This window comes from Lepisma saccharinum, chromosome 1 (genome assembly GCF_977018435.1).
Source record: "Lepisma saccharinum chromosome 1, izLepSacc3.1, whole genome shotgun sequence".
Classification (NCBI taxonomy): Eukaryota; Metazoa; Arthropoda; class Insecta; order Zygentoma; family Lepismatidae; genus Lepisma; species Lepisma saccharinum.
In genome coordinates, this window is record NC_139229.1 from 34,009,375 (window position 1) to 34,036,839 (window position 27,465).

Sequence of the window (27,465 nt, forward strand, 5' to 3'; positions counted from 1 at the left end):
CAGCATCCAAACTAAATCATAAAAGATCAATTGATCTTCCCATCTGGAAGAGGTACAATCTTACTGAGAGCCCTTCGGTACACTCCATCCTTGGTGCGAACCACGGCTAGACGAACTAAATTGTCTTTCCCTGGAAACACTTCTTCTATAATGCCCATTTTCCAAGATAATGGGGGTAGGTTGTCTTCTTTCAGAACCACAAGTAGTCCTGGTTGCAGGTTGGGCTGCGTGGTTGTTCACTTCTGACGCTGTTGCATACCATGCAGATAATCTCGGGACCAGTTTCTCCAAATCCTTTGTTGAAACTGTTGAACTCGTTGCCACCTGGAAAGTCTATTTTCCTTGAGATCAGTTAAGTCTGGTTGAGGAAAGGAAGTTAGTGGACCACCAATAAGAAAGTGGCCTGGAGTGAGGTAATTAAATTCTTCATGAGAGTCAGGTAAGGATGTAAGAGGTCGAGAGTTTAAGCAAGCTTCGATTTGGCACAAAAGAGTTGACAGCTCTTCGTATGTCAGTACAGCATTCTTGGCGACTCTACGAAGATGGTACTTCATGGATTTTATGGCGCTTTCCCAGACACCACCGAATGTTGGGCTACGTGGAGGTGAATTTTTCCACTGAAAGTTTTCTTGTGCTGCATACCTTTGAATGTCTTCACTGAATTCTTGCGATTGAAATAGCAATTGAAGTTTCTGAAGTTCGTTCTTCGCTCCTTGAAATGTTGTGGCATTATCACTGATAATGGTGGAACACTTGCCTCGCCTTGCTGTAAAGCGTCGCAATGCTGCTATGAAAGCTTCAGAAGTACGGTCTGTTACTAGCTCAAGATGTATTGCTCTCGTGGCTAGGCACGTAAAAAGAGCGATGTAGCATTTCTTTCTGATTTTACTCCTGATTGACCCTACTTTGATGACGTATGGTCCGGCATAGTCTATGCCCACATCATTAAATGCCTTGCTAGGTGTAACTCTGATGGATGGGAGCTGTCCCATTAGCTGTTGTGCTGCAGATGCCTTCAAACGATAACAAGTTAAACACTGATGAATGATTTGTTTAATAACTTGTCGTATTCTAGGAATCCAGTACCTTTCTCGAATGGATGAGATTAACAATTGGGGAGCTGCGTGCATCAATCGTTCATGCTCTGATGCAATTAGTAAACGGGCGAAGTGACTTTTTGGATGCAAAATGATTTGATGCTTGCTGCTGAATTCCAAGTTGCTATTTTCTAGCCTACCTCCGACACGAAGAATTCCCTGATTATCCAGAAAGGGGTGTAAGTCCTTCAGGATACTTTTGTTGGATACTTGCTCTTTGGCAGTGAGATCATTTATCTCTCGATGAAAGAACGAAATTTGTGTCATAACGACGCACGTTTGAGTGGCATCTTCAATGTCAATTGAAGTAAGTGGATCGGACTGTTTGTTACTTGCATTTTTACAATTGCGAATGAATCTTTTACAGAGCGCTACAATCCTTAACAATTTGAAAAATGTAGAAAAATCGTTTATTATTGCTTCTGATTGCAGATGAGACACCAGTGTGGTTACAGGAAGCTTTTGTTGTTCAGGAACATCTTTGTTCTTAAGACTCGTGTCAGATGATGATGATGGCCAGCACGTTTCATCTTCTTGCAACCAAGCTGGACCATAAACCATAGCGAATGATGATGAATATCTTGAGGTTTAACTCCACGGGAGATTAAATCCGCTGGATTATCCTTGGACGAAACATGTCTCCATTGACAAGTTTGAGTAAATTCTTGAATTTGCGCTACTCTGTTGGATACAAAAGGCTTCCATCTGCTTGCTGGCGATCTGAGCCATGCCAGAACTATTTGTGAATCTGTCCACAAATAAACATTGTCAATATTAAGTCTCAAAATTGGGAGAGTCTTGTTGAGTAATTTGGCCAATAAGACTGAAGCCCACAGTTCCAATCTAGGAAGAGTGGTTTTCTTGATCGGGGCGACCCGTGATTTTGAGCACAGTAAGTGAACTTCGGTGTAACCTTCTTCGTTTGCTGAACGAACATACAAGCAACTGCCATAATTTTTCTCCGATGCATCGGAAAAGCCATGGATTTGTATATTCTTGACACAACCAGGTGTTAGGATGAAACGTGGTATTTGCATTTCACTGATGACTGGTAGCTGAGAATGAAGATGAACCCATTCAACTTGCAGCCTTTCTGGAAGTGGATCATCCCAGTTTATGTTGTGAACCCACAACTGTTGTAAAAAATACTTATACATTACAGTTACTGGCGAAAGTAGTCCAATTGGATCAAAAATCTGGGCAATAACACTGGCTACTTGACGTTTGGTTGATTTGTGTGACATCATGTTGACAGACTTGGCTCCAATGTTAATCATGAAAGTGTCTGCCGAGGGATTCCATGAAATTCCTAGAGTTTTAACACCTTCGGTATGAAAATGAATTAGATTTTGAGTCTCTCTCAGTGATTCTGGAATAGCGTTGAGTACTTCAGTGCTGTTGGAGCACCACTTTCGTAAGATGAATCCTCCTCTTTTCAGAAGTTCTGAAAGATCTTGATAAAGTTGTAACGCAGCTTGCATGCTACTGCTTCCTCCAACGTAATCATCAACATAGAAATCACGCTGCAACACTTGACATGCGTGTGGGAAGTTAACTGCTTCATCTTCGGCTAATTGCTTCAGACATCTGGTTGCTAAAAAGGCACTTGATGTAAGCCCATACGAGACCGTATTCAATTGAAATACTGTTATGAGTTCCTGAGGAGAGTTTCTCCACAGAATGCATTGCAGTGGCCTGTCATCTGGATGTATGTGTATCATTCTATACATTTTTGTCACATCAGAAACCAATGTCTCCTTGTGAGTTCGAAATCTCAGAGCAATGGAAAACAAATCTTCCTGTATGGTAGGTCCAACCATTTGTATGCTATTTATTGATTCACCGCTTGTTGATGGCGAACTCCCATCAAAAACAACACGTATTTTCGTTGTACTGGAATCCTTGAAAACACAATGATGCGGAATGAAAAATTTTGTGCAGTCATTTGTTTGTACATCATTTAAATTCCCTATGGGTTCCATGTGTCCCAACTGGTAATATTCTTGCATAAATTCTGTATAATCAGCCTTTAATTGTGGTTGACGTTGAAGCCTCGTTTCTAATTGGTGAAATCGAGTTAATGCAGAGTGTGAGGAGTCACCTACCACTGAACGATCCTTACATAATGGCAGCCTGACCGTATAACGGCCACTTTCATCTCGTGTCACATTTCGCTGAAAATGTTGCTCGCAAGCAATTTCTTCTGGTGATTGCACTTTCGTGTGGATCCCCTCTATGATCCAGAACTGTTGGAGTTGCGAGCTGAGAGAATCTTCCTTTCTCGTGAAAAATGACCTAGTAATACTGTTGCTAGAAGATGTTGCTGGAATCTTCCCTGCAATAATCCATCCAAACTCTGTGTCTTGAAGAATGGGGAAATTTCCTGGTTTTGTTCTCTTTTCAGGCTTCATAACGGTAAAGAAAACCTCTGCACCAAGCAGAATCTGTATTTTGCCAGGCGAACAAAAGCTTGGGTCTGCTAAACGAATATCTGTTGGAATGTTCCATTCAGATGCATCAAACTTTTCTGAAGGCATTAGTCCTGTAATGGTTGGCAACACTGAGGACGAAATACTTGTCGTAAAATTGCTATTATTAGATCTCAGACGGATCTCTACTGAATGACTCGATTCAGCTGACGAATTGTTGATTCCCTGAATGGGAACTCGATGCTTTACCTTTCTAAGACGATGACTTTGAACAAAATCTTCAACAATGAAATTATTCTGACTCGCCGCGTCCAAGAGAGCACGACAATTGACCCAATTGCCCGCTATATCTTGTACTTGAACAATTGCCGTAGCAAGTAACACCTATGAAGTACTTTTCTGCTTAATTGAACAATAAGAAACCTGAGGTGCTTGATCCGAATGCTGTGAAGAATCGCTTGTATTATTTACCATCGATGTGTTCACGTGACCCCCAGATGACATTTCACGCTGCTGGTTTACATTGGATGTACCTTCATCTACATGAAGTAAAGTACTATGCTTCTGTTTACATCGCTTGCACACTCCATATTTACACTGTGCCGAAACGTGATTGTTGCTGCTAAGACAGTTAAAGCATACGCGATTCTCACGTAAAAATTTATACTTTTGTGAAATAGAAGCTTTCTTAAAGGCTTCACACGAAAATAAGCGATGTTTGTTTGCTTTACAAAACATGCACAATGAAGAATCTGTTGTAACATATGACTTCGAAGATTGTTGACATTTAGCACTGTACTGTTTGTGCATATTTGTAGATGATTTTGTTGCTACTTTGTTACCTTCACTTGTAACTGGATTAATCTTTTCAAGAGAATGGCATCTGTGCTCTAGAAAACTAAAGAGCTGATCTAATGTGCTAAATTCAGTATCATTACTTTCTAGTTCAAATGCTCTTCTCGTTGCAGGATCGAGATTTGAAACAAGATGCTGAACTAAAATTATATCAGTTAACGACGTGTCTTCAGCTATCATTTTGAGCGCTGAAATAGAGCTAACTGCAGTGTTTGTAAATGCACGAAGTTCCTGAGAATTCTCTGTTACAACTGGATTGATATGTAAAATATCATTTACATGTGAGACTGCAATCAACCTTTTATTGTCGTATCGCTCATTGAGTTGCTCCCAAGCAATAGCGTAATTTGCTTCTGTCATTGGCAAATTTTGAATTAGATGTAAGGCCTCGCCTTTCAACGATACGCGCAAATACTGAAACTTCTGAACATTTGAAATATCTACATTGTTGTGTATCAGCGATACGAACGTGTCCTTGAAAGACACCCACTGCATGTAATTACCGCTAAAATGTGGTAATGCAATTGCCGGCAGTTTCACTTGCGTATTTGAAGTTTTAGATACACATTTGTTTTCTACACATGTTGCTTTATCATGGTTGTCAATTAATGTTTGTATCTGTGACTTTAAATCGAAATACATTTCTTCGATTTGATTCCTTTCCGCGTCGTGCTCACCCTCGGTTGTTTCTGATTCTATTGTGTCTAGAACGCCTTCCAATTTACTCCAGATAGCATTTACATGTTCCATGCGGGTTTTTATTTGTTGTATTTTAGCTGAGGATTCGTCGTAAGTACTGACATACGATTGAATGCGTATAAGTTTCCCTTTGTGGGAGCTTCTTTCTTTGATCAATGCTCTTACGTTTGCCATGCTTGCTGAGAAACGAAACTGAATACAGAAATAAACACAAGAATGCAAAAGGCTATGAAACAATGAAGAAAAAGGAATGCCGAAGCTAACACACTTCATGGGGAGTTGATTGTGTTTTTCTCCGCAGAGCTTCATTGTTGAATCTGACGAAAATCGTAGAACGGAAGAAAAGTTCAAGGTCAGCTATTGCTTCATGCGTTCGCGAACGAGAGTTCCTGAAACAGCTGATTCCACCGTACCGTGACGATTAATGCTACTGTAATCGCAACCGAGTTCAAGGTCACTGCAAAATTCGTTGTAACAAAGTTCGTTGTAACAAAGTTCGTTACGAAAGCGTGGAAAACATGTATGCGTGCAAACCAAAAACATTGTTTGTTCTCTAACACTGTCACAATTAGCACTGTCACAACTGATGATCACTGACCTGCACGAAACAAGCTGTCACTATATCCGGAATGCGGAGGACCATAAATGTCTGTAGATACCTTCCACGTATCAACATGAAAGAAAACTAGCATCTCTGGGTATGACGCCATATTGAATATCTTACCATAGGGCTGGAACAACGGATATAGCAACAAATTCGCATATGATACAAGTCCTTTAATTCACTTGGTATTATATAATAATTAAATACGTTTGCACACTGAAGAAATACAAAAAGGCCCACATCCGATAGGCTAGCTGAAATGTTCTCCCGCTGTCGCGAGCCGACATGCACCATGCCGCTGTTCGAATATCACGCTCCCAGAATTCCGAGTTCTTGCAAGAAGCTCCCAGCGGGAGTAAAATAAAAACAAATGAGGAGCGGAAAGCAATACTATTTACAATCTTCAACAAAGTATGTGCCAGAATTAATAAAATGGACTCGGAAATTGAAAATGGAAATAAATCCAACAAAAAGCAATACCATAGTTTTTGCATCGAGTGGAGCTAGGGAGAAAATCAAACTTCAAATATTCCAGACGCCAGTCCCTACGGTCAATAAGATAAAGTACCTAGGAATAAGCCTCGATACAAGACTGACTTTTGGCCCACATCTAAATGAGATGGCAAGAAGGGCAAAATAAAGAACGGGATACCTCATGCCTCTACTAAGATCACCAGCTTTGTCAATTGAAACAAGACTCCATCTGTATCAAATGATGATTAGACCTATATTATTATATGCCGGCCCTACATGGTTACAGGCCGCTAAAACACATTTACAGAAATTGCAATATGTACAAAACAGAGCACTCAGATACATTGGTCATTACCCGCTAGCGACACGTATACAACAACTCCACGAAGACCTGGATCAGCCCAGGATTGAAGATATACTACATATTGCCCGGGATTACCTGTGGAGACGGATTACGATGCATCCAAACCCATTAGTGCAAGCTATAGGTCAAATAAAACCCAGAGTAGAGAGGGTTTCACTTCCCCGTCCATGACTGTTTATATAAACCAAAGAAATGAAATGACAATCAAGTTAATGTAATGATTGTGATTGTGAATGTTCATATATATGTAGTAGTGAGTAGATTTTCGGGATTTTTTGGGAACATTGTATATTGCACCAACGCGACAGTTGCGTTAGTTTTGTAAAATATTGATATAAAGAAAAGTAATATTATTTGTAACAGTATTGTAAATTATTGTCTATTCCAGTTAATGTTAAATAAAACAATATGCTGGGATATACAAATCCTGACGTCAAATCCAAAAAAAGAAAAGAAAATCCGAGAGCTCAGTTGGACGTCGATGGACTGGTGGCTCCAAGCACCGACGTTGGACATGCTCTCTATCACAATTTGGGAAGGGAACTTTTGGCAAGGCAAGAGAAGGTGCTTCCGTAGAGAACATGACTGAGTCCAGTACCAGACCGCAGGAAGCGCAAGCGACGTCTATTTTCCAGGATAGGAGCCGAAGGGTTGCAGTAGTCGGCGAGAATCGTTCAAGATCACTTCGATCTTCACAGCGAACTTTACGGGAGGGGGAGCGCGTGCGTGTATACCTAACGGTGACAACCAAGCGCACAGCTCGACACACGACTTGCGTACCCTGACGTACGTTCCCGTTTGTCTGCCGGACGAGACTACTCTGCAGTTCCTATCTCCAAAGGGGAAATCATAAAGTAGGTAGTTCCCTGGTTGCTAATGCAAGGACCCTAAACTCCTCTCGGGTGGCGGTCCTTCTTAGGACCACCAACGCTCGTGCAGTAATTCAGGATGCCCTTCAAGGGATCGAACAAGTGCTGAAGGTCCTTCTTAGGACCTGAAGCATAGAGCAACACTCTCCCCCAATCAGCGCTGAGTCCTTCTCAGGACAAAGCATTTTTTGGCGGGAACTTAAGGAAGAAGACGTATGTCACATTAGGAACCAAGCAGTGCAACCCAGGGTAAGGTAACGCACCTCCGGGTGCCCGGCACAAGCCCTAGTGGACCGGGAGGAACGCAAGAACGAGGATGTCGCGGGAGGGGAAGTTACCTAGCAACAACCGCTCGAAAGCTCATCCTGAAGAGGAGGGAGTGCGTGGACCTGAGCAAAAGCAGGGATGAGGAGGAGAAAGGCGTAGGGTAGCAGGAGCTAATCAGATCCGACCGAGTTTGTGGCCCTCAAAAAGGGCCGATTCACCAGGTCTGTTGGACTCACCCCGACAGCACCGCACTCCTACGCGCCTTTGGGAGGAGGCACCGGGGACCATGTGTTTGTCGTGCCATCCTCGGATGATAATTACCCCGACTCGGAAGTTGACCTAAGGGGTATAGGCAGGCACATGGGCATCAAGTATGGTTCCCCCGGGTAGGAGTGCAACACGAATCGGTCTCTGGCGAGAAGTCGCCGACCCGTAGACTAAGAGAGGCTAATGCTACCCAACGCCAGGACCCGAAACTGAAGCGCCGATGCCCGAAGAAGCACACGAGATGTCTCCAAACGGACTTGACCTGACAATGACTTCTTCTCCTTTTACTCAGATGTCTTTTTAAATCTTCGATCCGGCTAACTTTTCGGCCTGTATATCAAAATTAATCTTCGTTCGGCACTTTGTCCAAAATTACGGTTGTCAGTCGGAATGTGTAGGTCCTACTAACACTTAGAAATTCCTGATGACCTTCGGGCTGAACCTACACATATACCCTTAATTACCGCCATCGTCCTCTCTCCTAGGATTGAACCATTAGGGTGTGCGAAGTTCCTCCCCTTTCTAACGTAGGGGTTCTTAGCACACTAGAATCTAGATGAAACTCATGCTAATTCACGATGCGGCCGAGGTTTTTCCCAGCTTGTTGGGTTTTTGCTCGGGAGTTTCCCTTCACTCTCTTGTAGTCTTTTAAACTTTCTAATTTCGACATTCGTAAAAGTCTTCTTTATCAAGACTATAAACCAGGAAGCATGATACCAGATATCCTGTAGGTAGTTCGTTACTAGAGCATGCCTGCATGAAATGGAGGCTTCCTCAAGGGAGAAATCCGGCTTAAGTGGATCTATTCTGAGGGGAAGACTACGCCTAGGCAAAAGACCAAACATGGGGCTATAATGCATTTGGAGAGTGCATTGGTGTCTCAGGATAGGTCTGCGCCCTTCGGTGTGGTTGCCGGTTGATTCAGGTCGGGCACCACTCACCCCAGCGAGATCCTTTGGGGGCGGTTTTTTTCGAGAGCTCAGTTGGCTCCCTGATGTCAACTGGCAAACATCCAGGGTGAACCAGCCTCCCAGCCAGAAGCCTAGTAGCCATCCCAGAAGGACGGAGAAAGAAGAAAGAAGAAGAAGAGCCTAGTAGCAACCTACCTACCTGGTCCAATCGCCTCGGCTGATAGGTACTCAGGTTCTACCTGCCCGGCTTGACTGGGAGTACCAGGACCGTCCTTCCTAACCTGCCGTCCCTGTATAGGAGACACCGGTTGGCTTGCCAATTCCCAGCTTACGCCGGGGTTACGCGGCATACTTTGTTCCCTACTTAGCGCCCGCTTGTCGGAAGAATCAAACCGGTTAGTGACCAGGGGGTGCCGCTTCTCCTACGTCCCGCTCGTCGGGGATGCCGATTGGCTAAGGCCTGTTCCCAGCTAAGGTTGGGGGTACCGCATGGTTCCTGCTTTCTTTTACAGGGGAGCCCGTGACGTTATCAACGACCAAAGTCCTAAATAAAATTAGGTCCCTATACTACCCCTGGCGCCTCACTGCGAGGAATAAATTGGATGTTCCCTGTCCCCACTTTTCTCTACAAGAACAGAAGTAGTGCACGTGTGTGTGATACACGTTAATGCACGTAAGAGTCACAGGTAAAAGAGACGTGTGTAAGTGTGCTAACAGACATTATTATATTGTGTTTATAATAAAAACATAAATTAAACTGGTATAACCTTTGCTTATCCCAGCAAGCCCTCAGAATAATTTGGAGTCTGTGTTCTCCGACCGTATTTAAAAAGTTAGCACATATGGGTAGACTTTTGCCCCTTCCTAATTGCCTGGTTTAGTGTGTTGAACGCAGCCAGTGCATGTACTCCTGCGCTGTGTTGTTGTTATTTGTGGGCGAACGTTGCAATTTACATAAACAATTAATATTAATCAATAAAATATAGCCTTTTGAAAATACTTCTGTATCATTGTGTATATCAATGTGCACCTAATATATTAACAATATTATTATTCTTTATTAAGTCTAGTGTAAGAGTACATTCCTATTTATATTTTCAACTCTTGAAGAAACACTGTCAAAATATGTCTGAATATTCACGTTTTGAGACTTCATACAATTAATTGTTTCCAATTACATAAAAAAATCTGAAATATGCTTAGGTTGTGAAGAATATAACACTTTTGTAATTAAAGAATATGCGACCATCGATTACATGTAAACCGTAAATATTATTTTCTAAATTATTCCAGAAAGAATTAACTGTTGATTTTATTATGTAATTAATTCAAAATGTTTACTTAACCAATGGGAGGGGTTTGGACCCGTTCAATCATTACCTTAAATAGAATCACTCTTATTGCGTAGGCTTGGCTTCTTGTGTGAATTCTATAGCAAAGCCTTGAGTATTGAGCATGGGAGAAAGAAACCAACACGTACTTTATATTAATATTTTATATTTTAGTCAATTATCGTCGCTTTTCTGCCACTTTTGGCTAATTGCGACGATGAGGATGGGTGATGATTGGATAAAATTGATGGCGAGACACCCACAAAGAACACCCATGACCAAGTCGGGACTCTAAACCGGGAACGTCGGTAGCGAGATCGAAAGTCGAGTCTGCAACTAGTACTTTCATTACAAGCAAATTACTTGACGAAAAATATTACTTGGCAACACTGGTTATATGGTGTCCATACACACAGAACCAAAAATGTGTCGTATGTATATTTCTTGACTCCAATAACACATTATGTTGCATACACTGTTAATGATTTACTTTTGTGCATAAAAAATACACAGAGAAATGCATCAAAGGGTACTTTTATCAGTTCCTGTTCCGTGTGATACATCCGTATAAATCCATAAGATTATATTTTATTTTAAAAGCCTCTCTGAATGCTTCATGTTGACCAGGGCATTCACTTGTTTATCTCAGTTGTCTCAACCTCTGAGGCATGTAAATAATGCACAGTGTTGTGCTATGCAAACCTCCTGAGGTATTCAGGAAATAGGTAGTTCCATGTGCCTATGGAGTCAGCGGTTTGCATAGTGGCAGTTAAAATCACGATTCGGCATGGAGGAAGGGCTCCATGACCTGGGTAATATAGAGGTGAGACAGGCTGAGAGGAGACTGACTTTGGATTGGGATTGAGGAGAGAGAAGAGCTTAGGAAAGGAGTGGAGCAAAAGTGAGACGACACGCTGGTCAACCTGTAACGAAGCCAACAGAGGACCTAGTTTATTTTTATTACTCGAAATTATCTTCATTCGTCAGATAGACAGGTAACTATCCTAACACCCAGCCATGACTCAGGTTCAAAGGTTCAGAAAACCCAACGAGTGACCATTGTCTTTTCTAGTTGTTAAGTTCCTAAATCTTATTTGTACCTTTCGCACTGCCAAGCGTAAACTCGTCATGTTAATGACGAATGCTCTCATCATCGAGGATGAATGATGAATAGGTTACATCACCCATTGATTAATTGGTTAACATTCTTGGTAAGGTCCCACGAACTTCACAGTTCGTTACGTGGTGGAGTGCTTCGGCTTCTCATCCATTTCTTCGGAAATGCGATGAGAAAATAGCTCGTTACGCATCAATTGACACAATCATCAAGTCTGGGAACTTTCTAGAAGCACCTCTAACTCACTAACATGTAACAAAATACAGACGAGACGAGGCTTGGAAAGGTAATGAAAAGTAGGATGAAAACAATACATACACATGTACTCACGTTGTTCAGCTTCAGCTTCGTTTTCATCTTGTCCTGTTTGTAATGTCCCGAGAGCTGATAGAGGACAGCTCTGCTGCGTCTCCTGCCGTAGTTCGCGGGGGGCGCCTCCGGGTCCAAGTTTCCATTCGCATCTGGAAATAATTTGTAAAATAATGCAAATTAATGTCACAAAATAATCTTCTAATCGACAAAAACACAAAAGCTAAATCATTTCTGCATTGTGCGAATTATGCTTATATGCTTATATGCGAATTATGCTTATACTCTGTCCCGGTTTTAGCAAGGTCGCGCATAGCGGCAGAAAAGGGGGGGGGGGGTCGACAGTGCCAAGGGAAGCAGTACACGTTGCGGCGTGCTGCAAAGGCTTTTAACTGCGGCCGCTTTCCCCCTCCACACAACCCTCTCACGTGTTCATTGGTGGAGCTGTCTCGTGCTACTACTTGCGCAGAGATTTGTTTTCGTTCGCTTGCTCCAGAGGTTGCCGGGACGGAGTATAAGCATTTTACTTTGGGGAGGGGGGGATGACACTCAGTGGCGCATTTGTGATTTAATTTTGAGATGTAGGTTTTTGGGAGGTATGCAAACTTGTATATATGTTACCAGTCAGTAAAATAAACTATTGCCTTGCGGTTATAAGTATCTTAGAAAATTGGTTTTAACGTTTAAGGTTGTTAAATCTTATGATAACATTTACACGTAATTTACAAACACCCACTATATTTACATTCTAAGAAAATCCGAAGCTCATATACAAAATCAGCTATCGAACTAATAACAACAAACACTTGACCAAATCTTTATTGCCAAGTTCAAACTTAACGTTTACCTAACCTACCTACAAATTTCCTGCGAACATTTTTATACACGATTCTGTGCATAAAAATTTCCTGCGAACATTTTTATACACGTTTCTGTGCATAAAGTGGACTTAAAACAACAATTCAATTCATTTTAATATACGTAAAATATGAGCACTATGCCATGAAAACTTAAATGGAAAACAGCCTCCTGTTGTCTCGGTGAGGTTGGCCAGTTGCAGAATGGTTCCCTCCTTTAATCAACAAAACTGCATACTTTTCGGCAGGGAAATCTTGGATGACTGGATCATTAATGGACACCAATGATTTTTCAATTGTTTTGTTACATAGTTATGAGTATGCTTTCAATCCCATTTTCTTTGAGGGCAATAAAAATAATTTTCTCTTGCGGGGGATATTTGGGTGGGGGAAGAACTCCGGCATTCCCCCGTTAATTCGTAAACTGCGATTCTGTATAAACAACCTAAGTTATTCTTTACCAACATGTAAAGCTCATGAGGTTAGTTATTTGAACTATCCAGACTAGCAATTACCCGTACATGATTCTCGGCATCTCGCCATGTGCCTGGGCTTGCCTAGTGTTAATGGTTTCCGGAAGAATGAGTCTCACTTTATTGGATAAGTTATCTGAACAGAAGGTTCGGAAATTCCATCGTGAAATGGCAACGAGTGAAATAATTATTGCGTAGCAATGCGGTGTCATATTTCAGATGGACCCTCTCTCCGTTGCAGTCATCATCAAGCGACTTTAGTTTCACTTAAGTTAAAGTGTAAAGTCTTTAGTCTTCACCCGTCTACACTAACATCAGCTCCATCACGATAGTAATTAGCCTACCATTAGGAAGTATAGTACGGGAGTTATTAACGGGTTTGGTCATACATATATAAAACCGTAATAAACGTTGCTATTCCTGAAGTGCTGTTACAGACCAACAAAATATCTAATGAGGTACATTTGAAGCATTTAATATATTGCAACGTCATCGACTTCAGTGGTCTATTCTGTCGCTGTGAAGGGGTATTGTAATATGAGATCAAACTTGATTCTCTTCAATATTTATTAATTGTTTTAATTATACCGGCCGATATTTAGTTTCATAACTTTAGGATATTTGGTAAAAATATGTAAATATGTATATATGTATGTATTATTTGCATGTATTCTATATTGGGATATTGTAATTCTTGGTCGTTGGTGTAGAAAGGAGTGTTGCTGGAAAGCAGGCAGTGGAATTTTTCTCGGCGGTTTGGGCAGTTATTCATGGGTGGGACTAGAGTCCATGGATGTATGACTTGACTTCATATACAAGTACTCACGACCGCCATTTTGTAGGTGAAAATCCTTGGTTGGCACTTCAAATAGCATTGGTTCTTATGGGACGCAGGGCATTGCGAAATTATATTTTTTAAATTTGTTTTGAATCTAATTACGGGTATTACTTCAAAAATGAAGAAACGAACTTAATAAATATGTAAATATTTTAAAAAATGATGCCTACAATTTTTTTTGTTAAAAATGTGTAAATTATAGGCTACTCACTCCACGATACTCATTACACGTAATTACATGTATGGAAAACTGGAATTTCGATGTTTCACACATAGGATAATAAGGCATAGGCATAATCATTGGCGGCAATTAGGAGGTGCGTGAGGGCAGTTGCCCCACGCTTTGCCCAAACACTATGCTAAACCTTATCTCAGGGTTGTAAAAGGTCCAGGAATTTTAAATAAATTCAATTCCGGTTAAGGAGACAAAATCAGTAAGCATAAATTGATTCTGGACCGTAAAGAATTCGGTACAGGAACATTTGTCTGGATCAGTGTAAATACAGTCCAGGAACCCTTTTCCGGCTGGATTTAAATTCGATCCAGGAACATTTTTTACATTTATTTAAATACGGTGCAGGAACTTTTTTTCCGGATCTATTTAAATTCGGTCCAGGAACCTTTTTCAATGAAGCAATACCTATCTAGAACCGAATTTAAATTGTGCGAGAAAAAATGTTCCCGTCCTGCAGCGGAACGCAATATAACCCATTATAATTTATCGGATTCCTGGACCCCTTTCAGTTTTGGCACCTTGCGCCCCTAGTTTTGAAACCCAATCGCCTTCACTGAGCCTAATGTGCTGAACCTGTCTGTCCGCGTGTGTGTGTGTGGGCGTGTGTGTATGTGTATGTGTATGTATGAAGTTTAGGTTTAAGTCAACTTCATGTACAAATAGGCTAATCGGAATCGAAGCTACATTTTAATTTGGGATCCGAACCACTATGTGCCTCCACCCGAGATCTCTTGATTACATGTTGACGCTGCGCGCACGCGTGTGTCTCCAGCTTCCATGACATCCCAATGTTAGAGTGTGTTGTATTATCCATTTACAATATTTAACACAACGAATTACAAAAGCTTCATATTTAATTTTCAGACTGAATCGTTCCTACCTCCAGGAACATTACAGATATTACGAAATATTAGAAAGCACGTAAATAATATTGATAATAAAAAAATACAATCTTTACCGTTCTGAATAATCTACCTTTGATTTTCGGATTACCAAATGAAAAAATGCGATTAGGTATATTTTTTACTATTTAAAACATACTCTGAATTCGTAAAAAAATATCAGCTTTCCTATGTAAATATTACGTATTTAAATGCTGTGTAATGACAACTTACGAATCCGAGTTTCGCTTGCAAGATAATTTTCTGAAATTTTTAAGTAAAGGTTGATGAGGAAAGTGTTTGTAAGACTGGAATTTCGTAAAATAAACTTTGGAAACATAATTCTCGTGTGTAATTTGAATTAATTTATAATTTTCCAGAAATCTCATAAATATTTAGCTACACAAGTTCATAGGCTACAGCTTTCTAAAAATATTTTTCGTGTTATTTTCAGTGCACACACATACATGCAACACCTAGATGCTAAGAACACTAAATTTAAATGACCAACCCACTAATTCAGGTATTCAAAAATATTTACTTCAAAAAGAAAATGGAATTAATTGAGAATGTCAGGTAAAGCAGGTTACTTTAATTAATAAATCCAAAGCAAAAAGCAAAAGAAGGCATCAGACCTTATGTACTATGAGGAGAATTTTGCTATTGTTAGTGACCACTGGAATTCTTTGTTCTAAAGTTTATAAAATGTATATTCCTTTTCGATGTACAAGCCAGGTAATGGTAAAAATCAAAGGGCAATGCATGATACATAGACATGCATCTAAATAGTTTCATGCAAAATTGTGTGTGTACATAAACCTGAACCCAATTACGAATTGATATTCGTCGAGCATATATAGTAACTATATATTAAGTTAATGATTACTAATATTTTCACCTTGTACGTGTGACATTTAAAACAAACTGAGATGATATCTCGTTCACTTTAGAAACTTGTTTACCGAGTTTCTTTAACATTCCAGATACGTTAAATGCTGGTATGTTACACATGTACGTATTGTTTTACGCAGCTCGTTAATTTCATCCCAATAATTATAATGATGTTCCTCTTTTGACATATATTTTGCAAAGCAAGAATATGACATCCATTGTTCACAGTGCAAAGGTACAAAATTATGCACGAATACATATTACAATAATGCGGACGCACAAATCACAGTCAACATTCTATCATCTTAAATAGAGCAAAATTAGATATATTTGCTGTTACAAGTTCGACATTCATGCCAATCAACTAGCCTCACAAATTCTCAAATGTCGTACTTCGCACCGGTTGAACCACAGGTGGTTGAACACATATTTTGCACTAACATGTAATTTAATTTTGTATTACATAGAAACTCACAAATGCACGTACAGTTGACTAGGAAATAATCATTTTAATTTTGCGATGCTTTGAAATAAGGAAAGTTCCTAATTCTTTTGTTGCACAACCAGAATCAGCTGTTGCCAAGGGTCCCGGGTTCGAATCCCGGTCGGGCTTGGTTGTTTGTGAATGTCCATTCATCAATTTCATCATTTCATCACTCATCCCCATCTTCGCAAATTAGCCAAGAGGCACAAAACGCGAAGTAAAATAAACTAAATCAATCAATCAATCAATCAATCAATCAGAATCAGCTGTTTGTAGACGACGCCATATTGTAAGTAAATCTCAGCTCTCCATAAGGAGAATAGATCGCGAGTAATCGTGTATGACAAGTTATACATCCAGGGACTCTAGGTGGGACTATAAAAGGGCTCGACACATAGTCCTAGCGGAATAGTTTGAGGTGAGAAGAAGGTATCTTTGTCTAAGGGTGAGGCTGGGATAGTTTCTCTGCAACCTTTCCAGGTGCAGAAAATACTATTAACCGTGGCAACCATCCTATCAATTATGCTGGGAACACCACAAATATAATCTATTTCCAATGTACTTGGATTGCAAATTGTGTAGTACTATTGCTATGTTTGTTGGGTTGTGAGATTCTTAACTAATTGACAGTATATTAAACTTCGCGGTAAGTGTAGATACGATCAGGACCCGAGCCCGGGTCCCCGGTATGCTGTCTATCAACCAACGTACCCTAGTTTTAGCTGGTTACGTATTTTCTTTGATAGATAAGTTGGAGGAACAATGGCACAATAGGCCATAGAGTTGCGTTCGAGTCCTTGTCGATTGATTGATTTCCTTTATTTTACTTCGCTTCTTGTGCCACTTTTGGCTAATTTGCGAAGATAGGGATGGGTGATATGATGAAATTGATGAATGGACACTAACAAACATCCATGCCCAGGCCAGGATTTGAACCCGGGACCCCTGGCGTCGTAGCGCGATGTGCTAACCACTCCGCCACGGGGGCCGGTGAGCCCTTGTCGAGCCTGCAGTTCTTGCCATTAGTATATCTTCTGTATGTGCCAAAGTATAATGTAATAATTTAAATTTCAAATATAATCTTATGGGAAAACTTATGTTTACTTTCACACCCCTCCCACACACAGGCTTCCCCGATGGCGTTGTAGTAACGTCGTCATCTTTCAATCAAGGGGTCCCGGATTCGATACCCAGTGGAGGCACATGCTGGCTCAGATTTCACTTTAAACTGTCGGTCCAGGCCTAATTAGCTTATCTTTGCATGAAAGTGAACTTAAAACACACCCACACACACAAAGTGTGAGAGAGATATTTCGCTACAAAAGATAACATTTCATATACTCTAAATTTGCTTGTAATTTCTGTGGAAATGAAGATTGATTTGTTGTTTTAAGTACACTTTATGCACAGTAAGGCTAATCGGGACTGGAACTACAGTTTAAAGTGGGATCCGAACCACTTGTGCCTCCACGGGGTATCGAACCCGGGACCCCTTGATTGCCGTAGAAATGAATATTTCTCACTCGAAATCATAAATCGACTTAAGAGCAAGACGGTGAATTTTTGCTCCGTTACACGTGGAGAAACTTCATTGGACTCGCAACCCCTCAGGAGATGTCGCTGGTGTCGTAATTTCGCGCCTGTCCCGACACGAGGCTCATAATTATTTCACGAGGAAGGAAGCCACACTGTTCGAGAGAGTGATTGCAACCAGTTTCTGAATATATTTTCCCCCTCTCTCTCCTATCCCGTCTCTATTTAATTTCTCTCTCTTCTCTCGAACTTTTTGAGTTTGGAGATTTGCCCGTCCGTTAGGGTTGAAAAGAATCAGCCCTGCAAGAGGATTAAAGTCTTGCAGGGGAAAACAGATCGATGGAACTCCCTTGAACAAAAAAGGAAGAACGTAGGGGAAGGAACAGGGTTGGAAAGGTTACGGCGACAGAACAACGGGGAGGTATGATGTAACAGCTTGACAAGACGAAAGTTCAGAATACTTCCGCTGAGAGCGCTGCTGTTGCCGTAATTGTTCATCACTTCTTGAGAGAAAAGGGCTGCTCATATTTCTGCCTTCTGTGGTCTGAAACTGTCACAGCCAGAAAAGCGACAAACGTAGTTTAGCAATTTAGTAGAGTGTGAAAAATTCTTGCGAGCTTTGGAAGAAAACTAATATTCTTGTTCCATTTTATAGGAAAAAAACTTAGGTATATATTAAAGGTGAAAAGTATGAGAATTATTCCAAGCTTAAAGACAGAAAAAGGAGGTAAAACATGAAACCAAACGTTCCTAAAGCGAGTAGTTTTGACGTTGTTGTTGTTTTGTTCTAAACTGGGACCCGAACAACTATGTACGTCCACAAGAATAGAACCCGTAACTCTTTGCTTACAAAGCTACGGCGTTACCACTATGCCATTGGGGAGGTCCCGTGTAGATATACGTAAATTACAATTCGGTGCTTCAATTTCTGAATGATCTAAATTTTAACTGATATCATATATTAATCTTATGGCACGTGAAAGACAAGAATAATTGGTGTAATCTCACAAATTCACTTCGAATGTAATTGAAAGATTACAGAACAATATTTTGAAATATTATATTAAAATATGATATGTGATATCACATCACATGAATCGCATACTCATATGTGATAACTTGTATATGACCCTGCTTCCATGATAGACTGGTTATTGGTTACCATAGTGGTCCACAGATCTAAGGGTTCTTAAGGATTGGACGTTTCAGTGTGTTTTTTGTTCAGATCTTGCATCAATTTGTCAATCATCTTCATCGTCACGATTAACCTAGAGAGGTAGAAAGGCCACACAAAAAGCTAGAAATTCGCGAACGAACTGTGGATGATGACTTGATTGATGAATGCCCGCCAATATAACTCAACTCGACTCATTGATTTTTTTTTATATTTCAAGTCCATTTTATGCACAGAGAGGCTAATCGTGACTGGACCTACAGTTTAAAGTGGGGTCCGAATCGCTATGTGCCTCCATCGGGTATCGAACACAGGATCCCTTGAATACAAGGCAACGACGTTACCACTACGTTATCGGGGAGGCTTTCATCTCGACTTATGATAAGACTTATGTTGATACAAAAACAAAGTTCACCTGTGGTACTTGAAATCGTATTGACATTATATGCACAAAGGGAATTGAATATACAAATACAAAATTACTTTTGAACATATGTCTGCGGAGAAGATTGATACATTTGCGAAACAATGACACGAGCTTGAAGTTATCATGTCGGTTAAAATCCGTCTCTTCAATTTGAAATTTTTTTTCCTCCTTAGAAACCACACACAAACACCCCTCCATACTTTACTTTATCAGGATGAAACACTGATTAAAAGACAGCGTTTTCTTACAGTCAGACCATAGTTTGGAAAAATGAACAAACAAATTGGATAGGAGAATATATCTGAATAATTTTAAGGTGCAGATAGCTTTTTTCAGCGTGTTTCCATTGTCAATAGCTGGAGGAAACATTCAAGATCGTGCCAAAATGGGGAAAAACATTTATTAACTTTCTAATACACACAGAAAGTCAAAGGTACTGTCACCTGCGATAAAAATGGGACACCTAAATCCTGTAATACTCGCTTCCCTGCATGGCTTTATGTGTACGTCGGTGGTAGAAATCGGCATTGAAAATTTGCTATAAAATTCTACTTATCGCCGTAGAGTTAGGCAGCACACACAACGCCTTGTAGGGAAACTAGTAATTTAGAATGTAGGTGTTATATTTTTTGCCGGTAACTGTACATTGGTTAAAATAAGTGACATTAAACATAATTACTTCTTACTGGAAACAAAACATACTAGATTGGCCTTTTATGGTTATGTGATGCATGTTCATCTGTTGTGTTAAATTTGGCTCATATTTGGACTAATGTTGCAACGTGGAAATTAAGACTCTCAAATTGGAAATTGTGGACACGTGCCCCCTGTTGGGCGCCACATTGTTTCCTTTAAAACTCTTGGAAACAAATATCGTGCTTATCTCTTTAAAGAGATTTGAGTTTCTTTAGGAGCGAGAAAGTGAGATATAAAGACCGTTAACAATGGTTTCCTCTCAGCTATCTGAGAATTTACGGATCGCCGCTTCGAGAGGGGGGAAGAGAATGAATGCGTAACACGACCGAAGAAGGGAATGGAAGAAAAACAGCGAAGATGACGGGAGCAAGAGGAAGTGTGGGGCGGTTTCCGGAGGATGTCGTAAGAAAGAAATCTCATTTTGCAAATCGCTGAAATTGTCTTGAGGGAGAGCTACGCTTTGACCTTTGCCTCGAAGAGTTGTTCGGCTGAAATATGCTGGTCTTCCTGAATCTCCTTTCTCTCTCTCCTTTCGTCTAATCTCTTTTGTTAATGTTTCAGGCAGTCTACGTCGTGTTCTGAAAGAAATTACATTTCCCCGGGAAGGAATCCGCTCAGATTAATGTCGTCAATTTCTTGAGGCAATGTTTCTCTTGACAACGGAAAATTATATAATTTCAAAGCCTATCGATTAATGCAGTGGATAGGCATAAAATGCATTAATTGCCTTATATTTAATTTTATAAATTCGTTTTCTAAACTTGAATTTTAAGTGAATTGCTTTCAAGCGAAGAACCAAGGAGGAATCCAGAGATATTGATAAAAATCCTTTCGTAATTAATCAGCATTGCCTTGCAATCAAGGGGTCCCGGGTTCGATACCCGGTGGAGGCACATGACACAGTGGTTCGGATCCCACTTTAAAACTGTAGGTCCAGTCTCGATTAGCCTTAATGTGCATAAAGTGGACTTAAAATACCAAATCAATCAATCAATTAATCAGTGATTTTCTTTCTCCAATTTAACTTCGATTTAATTATGAGTGAGTGAATTTATGTTTTAAGTCTACTTTATGCATAGTAAGGCTAATTGATACTGGACCTATAAGGGAAGTCGGGGGAATATTAGCAGGTTGAAGCATTATCGCACACACTGCCAAAAGGAGAATCGCGTTTCCGAGACAGACAGTTGGCAGTGCCCCATTAAATGTCGTGAACCTAGCGACAGTGTTTGTAAAGTCATTTTAATGTAAGTCTATGAAAAGTTTTTGTCAAAATGTAGTCTCAGAGTTATTTAGGAATATTTGTATAGGCTAAAATAACATGCAAGTTGTTAGTCTGACAAAATGCATTAATAGCCATTTGAAAACGTAGTGATTAGGCTTTCTACTCAGAATGAAACTGTTTCGTTGCATTAAGCATTTTGGCACAGGAGATGGTAATTCAAATCATTGCGTCTGGGGAAATATGAGCAGAGGTATTCGGGGTAATATGAGCAGAAATGGGGAAATATAAGCAACTATTTTCGACTGTACAAAATTCCAAAATTAGATTAATAGATTAATTATTCTGGTCTTTAGAACATTTAAATTAAAGAAATGAATGTATGAATGTAATTTAACAATATTATAAACAAATAAGTAAATAAACAAATAACAATGAAATACATTAATAAATGATTTATTCATTCTTTAACTGATGACGATTGTATGCGTCCTGTTTGCGAAGGAAACAATGACTTCAATGGAGAAAAATGGATAAGATGTGAGAATAGCAGCTCCCACGATCACAGGACCATTCGGATGCTGATTGGCATCACGTACCAAACAGTCATTATGCAAATCACTGTGCATTGTGTAGCTTCTACCATGGTGCGCAGTGTTGATGCCGTGTTTACAAAATCTCCATATAGGGGTACCTGCGTAGCGACGTAGTGTCTTTCCTAAGGGGAGGGAGGGAAGGGAAAGCAGTACTCGTGTTTGCTTTGTCCACAAAACCTGCTGTTTCTGCGTTCAAGAGTGCTGTTTACTTTGCCGCATGACATCTTCTGCTGGGACCTCTCCTCCCTGTCTGTTTTTAAAATGTGCTCTCAGGGTGAAACAATCCCTCCCCACACCCGCCCCCACACTAACAAAAATGTTTTTTTTTTTAGTCTGATTGAAACGTGAGCCCAATTGCAACCGCCAAAAGCAACCCATGTGTTGTGAATGTTAAAAAAATCTTCATCATGTGCTAGTTTTACTTGTTCCCAATGGTTGTCAAGCAAGAAACGGGTAAGAATTAAAGCACATGGATACCAAAACACTAATATCCTTGCGGTTTCCTAATGCGCAACCAAGGACGTATCAAGGGGGTCCTGAGCCCCCCGAAAAACTTACAAAGTACAAATTAATCAAATTAGCATTTGTTGTATAAGTTATTTATTTCCTGAAGGCAAAGATCATACTGCTTTCAAGGATAGAACCATAGAAGATATATGAACGCTAATACTTATCATAATATACATAAAATGTTAATCAGGAACTTTACTTTTCGTCGCTTGGATCTAATGTTCCTTTTTGTTATTCAATTAATAATTTTTGATCTATTTTACATTAATTTCCTTTCCAGGGCACTTGCTTTTACACAAATTTTAGCGATCTTAAATACACGTAAGCTAGATTTTAATTCGTGCTGTTATATCTGTACTCTTATAACTCTTTTTACCTATTCACTTAATAATAACAATACAATATTAATTAACTTGTATTATTTTAACTTAATATATCATATTAATTTAAAAATTGATCTTAGTATTATTTCTGAGACACTTGGTTCAGACCCCCGCCTGAAATATATTTCTAGATACGTGCCTGCGCGCAACTTAGGTCCTCCGCACCACAAATGTGCCATCATTCATTCTTTCTTCATAAGACGCCGACATATTGCGTCGGAAAGAAAATGGCTGTCCATACGTTTGGATGCCGAAAGTTTGTATTGAGATAATCTCAGAGGCGCAAATACGAATTTTTGTCTGAGCGCCAAGTACCAGTAGGATAAACGTGCCTATAATAATAATGTAATAATAATAATAATTTTTATTAATGGCATTTTTCTGCTATTTTTTCATTACGTTCAATTGTACAATAAGAAAATATATATGCAACATGTTAACATAAAATTGTGCACGTATTCAATGTCCCATTAATACATATATATTATTTAAATACATTACATAATCAATTCATCCACCTCATAACAAACCAACAGCAAAAATGATATGAATTGTCTCTCACGTGTGTGTGTTCCTTTCCCTCAAGACGATTGTTCATTCATTTAGAACAAAAAAAAACTGTTCAGCAACAACAGTCTGAAGTACAAATTTGGTCTTACTTCTCTCTCTAGTAATTTGCAATGCATTATATAAAGGAATCACATTGCGAGTGAAGCGAGCAAGAAAATTTTACGAAATGTATTGTTATTTGCATAAAATTTGAAATAGAGGGGGGCGATTTCACCTCCGTGCCCCCCCCTCCCCATTGCAGGTGCTCTTGTTCGTCTGGACGAGAAATATATGAAAACTAATTGCATTTGGAGTATTATTTTGTCCTGCTACTCTTAGATTCTACTAGCCTTGCTTTTCTTCATTTCAATGTTTGCCCCCCCCCCTAGAATTGGCTTGCGTCCAAGGTTGGGAGGGCAATGCCCCTTGACCCAACCTGTGGTTGCGCCACTGGCCGCAAATAATTTCACTGGGCGCCATGTCATTCTCTCTTTTACAACTTTCTTTTCCATTTACATCGTTCGGCGCCCCCTAGCTACGGCTCGGAACTGTATAAGAGTAAGAAAATGAGACATTGCGAGCGAAGCGAGCAAGAAAATTTTACAAAACGTATTTTTATTTGCATAAAATTAACTTCCCCAAATGGTAGCACTAAATAATTACAATTTCAATTACGATTGAAAGGTATTCAATAGCCATAAATTGCTATAAAATATTAGTAAAAAATACCGGTAGTTGGTATGCATTCACCAATCCACACGAATGATACTCGGTGTAATACATAAACATAAACAAGATTTAATTTCTGTACGAGTGTCCTTTGCAGAAAGTATATTTTTCTACAAAAAACACACAACCACATTGCTCTTCAGTTATACACTTCTCAAGTATGGTCGCTATTTTCAATACTGAGTTGTGCATGTACAGTGTCTCTCAAAAGTTTTTGGACAACGACATTTTAAACTAGGCAACCCAATTTACACAAGCCGTTGGTGGGTTGCGTGCAGAGTTAGGCTCAAATTCAGGGTTGCCACGTGCACAATAGATATTTATAAAATACGCGAAAGAAATATAAACAATTATTATTGTATAAAAGTATTAAAAATATCACTATTATATCGCAAATGACAAAATTATTTCTGAAAGAAAAAAATAGGTTTCTAGTATTTCATCGCTGATGAGTCTACAGTAAGGAAAAGAGGTGAGAGGAAACGAAAGGTTACAAAGGAGAGGAGAAAGAGAAAGCGACAGGAGAAGAGGAAAGGTAGAGGAGAGAAGAAAGATAGGATAGACGAGGAGAGGAGATGTAGTGAGGAGAATGGAAAAAGATTCGAGGAGAGATGAGGAAAAAGAACAAAGAAGAGAAAAGAGGAGGAAAACGAGAGGAGAGGAGGAGACGAGAAGAGGGAAGTGGAGAGTAGAGTAAAGGAGAGAAAGAGAGAAGATCGAAAAAAGAGAGTGCAGTGGAGTCGGAAATCTAAGACAGGAAAGGAGATAAGAGGAGTGGGATGAAGATAAGATGCGAGAAAAGTAGGGAAGGCGATATGAGATAAAAGCAGAACAGAAAGAGGGGAGAGAAGAGGTAGTTGCAGAAAATATCGTCTGAGCGTCAAGAATGGATGCATTGGTCAAATTATCGACATGAAACATTCAATAACATTTTGAAATGTATTGGAGAATATATTAGATCGGTGCGAAATGCCTTTTGGCTGAGTTCAGAGCAAATTAAAATCTTCCATGTAAGATCTTTGATTTTACCTGCGATTACACCACTAAAAAAATGAACGTAATTTTTAATATTTATAAGAATTATTCAATTTTTCTCCACTTCTCGGTTCGTTGAAATTGAGATTTTGTAATTCAATATTTCCCCTCCCCCCATCGTTAATTCCAAACTGAATCATTCCGTTTCACACGGCGTGGACAATGAACACAATGGGATATGTCTAAAACTTACGAAAATTTTCTGCCACCGGAAGGGTTTGAACCTACGACCATCAGATTGACAATCCTGAACGGTAAACACTACCCTACAAGCTTTCGCTCCTTAAGCCAGGTAGAAGGAGCTGACCAATGTGAAATGTAGATGCAACTCTCCTGCATGTAACGTGCAAACAAGTATTGTTTGTAACAAAGAAAACGAAAGTAGTAAGACTCGGCGAAAACATTTAATGGAGAATTGCACATGGTGAGAACTTTTCATTCGATATTTGCGGAGGTATCCTTGTATTGAACTCAAGTGGGAAAAGGGGTAAAATTAGCATGTCCTGAATTGCCACACATATAAATAGTTATTTCATTAATATTTGTCAATGTCTTTGAAGCAGTACACAATTATCGTTAGAGTATCATAATTCACGATCTTATATATAAAAATATCCCGTTGAACGTGTGTCAATTCATTTATTTGTTTATTATTTTTTTATAAATTTCATATGCAGAACAATGCAGCCACTATATACTGCTCTTACAAATAATGTTACCATGCTCTTGTTTAATGGAAGGGATTCTTTTTTAAGGAACATTTAGTATGGAGGATCGAACGTGGGACCGCAATGCTTTCAAGAACTCTAACCAATGCACTACGCCCTTTGTTTTCTTGGAGCTACAGTTCCTAATTATTCTGTCGCCTCAATATTGTAAACGTTATCTGCAAAAAAGAAGTTAAATACTCAGATATAGCTCTGTACTTCTAGAATTACTTTATACACATGCATTTGAAATTTAACTCTGAATTTCTTTCTTCGTATTGGTATATCTAAGCTTGTGAATATATTTCTTTTGTAATTTGGCAGAAAATTTTCGTAAGTTTTAGACATATCCCATTGTGTTCATTGTCCACGCCGTGTGAAACGGAATGATTCAGTTTGGAATTAACGATGAGGGGAGGGGAAATATTGAATTACAAAATCTCAATTTCAACGAACCGAGAAGTGGAGAAAAATTGAATAATTCTTATAAATATTAAAAATTACGTTCATTTTTTTAGTGGTGTAATCGCAGGTAAAATCAAAGATCTTACATGGAAGATTTTAATTTGCTCTGAACTCAGCCAAAAGGCATTTCGCACCGATCTAATATATTCTCCAATACATTTCAAAATGTTATTGAATGTTTCATGTCGATAATTTGACCAATGCATCCATTCTTGACGCTCAGACGATATTTTCTGCAACTACCTCTTCTCTCCCCTCTTTCTGTTCTGCTTTTATCTCATATCGCCTTCCCTACTTTTCTCGCATCTTATCTTCATCCCACTCCTCTTATCTCCTTTCCTGTCTTAGATTTCCGACTCCACTGCACTCTCTTTTTTCGATCTTCTCTCTTTCTCTCCTTTACTCTACTCTCCACTTCCCTCTTCTCGTCTCCTCCTCTCCTCTCGTTTTCCTCCTCTTTTCTCTTCTTTGTTCTTTTTCCTCATCTCTCCTCGAATCTTTTTCCATTCTCCTCACTACATCTCCTCTCCTCGTCTATCCTATCTTTCTTCTCTCCTCTACCTTTCCTCTTCTCCTGTCGCTTTCTCTTTCTCCTCTCCTTTGTAACCTTTCGTTTCCTCTCACCTCTTTTCCTTACTGTAGACTCATCAGCGATGAAATACTAGAAACCTATTTTTTTCTTTCAGAAATAATTTTGTCATTTGCGATATAATAGTGATATTTTTAATACTTTTATACAATAATAATTGTTTATATTTCTTTCGCGTATTTTATAAATATCTATTGTGCACGTGGCAACCCTGAAATTGAGCCTAACTCTGCACGCAACCCACCAACGGCTTGTGTAAATTGGGTTGCCTAGTTTAAAATGTCGTTGTCCTAAAACTTTTGAGAGACACTGTACAAGAACATCTAACCTCTGCTACATATGCCATTGTAGTGTTATCTATCGACACTTTTTGAACTAACTACTGTGAACCCGAGCGCCTAGCAACTTGAAGATATACTGTTATCAGTGACCAATGGCGGCGATTGGGTTCAAAAACCGGGGTGAACAAGGTGGCAAAACTAAGGGGGGGGGGCAAAGACTGTATATTTTCCTTTGTATGTAAGATTTAGCATAGTGCGGGGACAAAAGTGGCGAAATGGGGGGGGGCAACTGCCCCCCCTAATCGCCGCCACTGGCA

The 27,465-nt window shown here is 39.6% G+C and overlaps 1 protein-coding gene across 1 annotated transcript in view; it reads right to left on the bottom strand.

Annotated features, from left to right (window-relative positions):
• The window catches only part of Elk (Eag-like K[+] channel), a 647,431-nt gene that overhangs the window by 179,423 nt on the left and 440,543 nt on the right, over window positions 1-27,465 (bottom strand). Inside the window, exon 5 of the mRNA XM_083125217.1 lies at window positions 11,615-11,745. Within this exon, the coding sequence (XP_082981343.1) occupies window positions 11,615-11,745 (131 nt within the window). The remainder of the gene's footprint in view (window positions 1-11,614; window positions 11,746-27,465) is intronic.